Below are 2500 nucleotides of genomic sequence, written 5' to 3'. Positions count from 1 at the left end.
AAAGAGTCCAGAGGAGGTTCACGAGAACGATCCCAGGAATGAAAGGCTTAACGTATGAGGAACGTTTGAGGACTCTGGGTCTATACTCGATGGAGTTTAGAAGGATGAGGGGGGGATCTGATTGAAACTTACAGAACACTGAAAGGCCTGGATAGAGTGGGACGTGGGGAAGATGTTTCCATTAGTAGGAGAGACTAGGACCCGAGGGGCACAGCCTCAGAGTAAAGGGAAGACCTTTTAGAACAGAGATGAGGAGAAACTTCTTTAGCCAGAGAGTGGTGAATCTATGGAATTCATTGCCACAGAAGGCTGTGGAGGCCAGGTCATTGAGTGTATTTAAGAGCGAGATCGATAGGTTCTTGATTGGTAAGGGGGTCAAAGGTTACGGGGAGAAGGCGGGAGAATGGGGTTGAGAAACCTATCAGCTGTGATTGAATGGCGGAGCAGACTCGATGGGCCGAATGGCCTCATTTCTGCTCTTGTGGTTTTACAGGACATCAGGTGGAGCCTCAGTTACCCCAGGCCACCAGCGAACACGCCGTTAACGCAGGACTAAGGCGCCCACATGCGGGCAGGCACACAGATAGGCAAACACCCATGCCCGCCAACCCCCAGAGCGCCCCCCACCCCCCCACCCCGCCACAACTCCCCTCCCCTGCCCCGATCACTCCGGTAACCCTCACCTTGTAGCTTTTCTTGCGGCAGAAGTGGATGCAGACCTGAACGGTGAGCTTGGTGGAGGTGCCGCTGCTGCCGGCCAGAGCGGGCGGGTTCCCCGAATCCGAGAAGCAGCCTACGTATCCGGGCACTGTCGGGGGTGAGAGCACAGGGAGGACGGGTGGGTGTGAGCGGTCAGAGACGGGGCTGGCGAAAGCTCGGGGGTTGGTGGGGGGCTGTGGGAACAGGGCCAATCGCGACGAGTCATGGTGGGCAGGGAGAGGTTGAGAGGTATGGGGTCAACCGTGGCGGGTCCAAAGGGCGAGGGTGCCGCTGGCCGAGGTGGGAGCGAGCGTGCACACGCAAGACCCCGAAAGGCTGGCGTCTGTCCCGCTGCTGTCCCACCACCAGCGGAGGTCCCACACGGCACTCAGCGGCTACTCTGTTTGAAGTTGGACCACTCGGTCAACGATGTAGGGAAACGCTGCATCTACACGTGAGTGGCACAACCTACAGCAGGGAGAGAATGGCCCAGGTCGTCTGCTATCGGTGTGTTGGTGGAGGGATAAGTATCGGACTCCAGGGGACAACTCTGCCCTCGCAACACCCACCACTCCCGCAAGGGTCAGTGCCGAGGGAGTGCCGCACTGTCGGAGGGTCAGTGCTGAGGGAGCGCCGCACTGTTGGAGGGTCAGTGCTGAGGGAGCGCCGCACTGTCGGAGGGTCAGTGCTGAGGGAGAGCCGCACTGTCGGAGGGTCAGTGCTGAGGGAGTGCCGCACTGTCGGAGGGTCAGTGCTGAGGGAGCGCCGCACTGTCGGAGGGTCAGTGCTGAGGGAGAGCCGCACTGTCGGAGGGACAGTGCTGAGGGAGCGCCGCACTGTCGGAGGGTCAGTGCTGAGGGAGTGCCGCACTGTCGGAGGGTCAGTACTGATACTCACTGCTGCAGCTTGGAATATTACAGTACTTCCAGTAAATGCCTTCCTCATTCTCCGAAACATAACACCACGGCTGCACATCACCATCTGGGTTACTGCAAAACAAGGAAAGAATTAATGAAGGCACTGTCTTAAGAATGGGAGTCCCGGTGGCTATGGGAATACATGAGCGGGACAATGACAAGAACGTGAATTTATACAGCTGCATTAATTTAGTTAAACGCCTCCTAGAGGCTTCACAGGAGAGATTATGAAACCAAATTTGTCCCCAAGCTGCATACAGAGATATTAGCGACAGGCAACCAAAGGCTCAGTCAAAGAGTTTGGTTAGAGTGGCTTAAACGAGGAGAGAAAGAGAGACAGAGAGGTTCAGGGAGGGAATTCCAGAGCTGAGGGCCCCCCAGGCAGCTGAAGGCCCGGCCACCAATGGCGGAGCGATGGGAATCGGGGGATGCTCGAGAGGCCGGAATCGGAGGAGCGCAGAGATCTCGGAGGGTTGTAGGAGGTTACAGAGATAGGGAGGGGTGTATGGGCTGGAGGAGGTTACAGAGATAGGGAGGGGTGTAGAGGCTGGAGGAGGTTACAGAGATAGGGAGGGGTGTAGGGGCTAGAGGAGGTTACAGAGATAGGGAGGGTTGTAGAGGCTAGAGGTGGGACAGCAGCCGAGAATGCACTGGAACGGTCAAGTCTGGAGGTAACGAACGCGGGGACGAGGCCTTCTGCAGCCGACAATGACTTCCATCGAAACAACCTGAGACACAAGGGGATGTGCTCCAAGGGAAGGAATGTACCTGAGCTCGGTAATGGAACTTGGGGACAGGAGGAGGCCATTCAGGGCCTTGAGTCTATTCTGCCCATCTCTATCCTAACCCCGTGATCCTTAAACCCCTTGCCCGCCAAGTAATCT

General features: G+C 57.1%; 1 protein-coding gene across 1 annotated transcript in view; it reads right to left on the bottom strand.

Moving 5' to 3' along the window:
• LOC121273061 (kremen protein 2-like) overlaps nt 1-2500 on the bottom strand; it is a 40805-nt gene that overhangs the window by 32768 nt on the left and 5537 nt on the right. The window contains exons 2-3 of the mRNA XM_041180013.1: nt 1597-1688; nt 684-808 (exon numbers count right to left, since the gene is read on the bottom strand). Coding sequence (XP_041035947.1) covers nt 684-808; nt 1597-1688 — 217 coding nt within the window. The remainder of the gene's footprint in view (nt 1-683; nt 809-1596; nt 1689-2500) is intronic.

Source organism: Carcharodon carcharias, chromosome 38, assembly GCF_017639515.1.
Source record: "Carcharodon carcharias isolate sCarCar2 chromosome 38, sCarCar2.pri, whole genome shotgun sequence".
In the NCBI taxonomy this organism is placed as follows: Eukaryota; Metazoa; Chordata; class Chondrichthyes; order Lamniformes; family Lamnidae; genus Carcharodon; species Carcharodon carcharias.
This window is presented reverse-complemented; position numbering and strand designations above follow the sequence as displayed.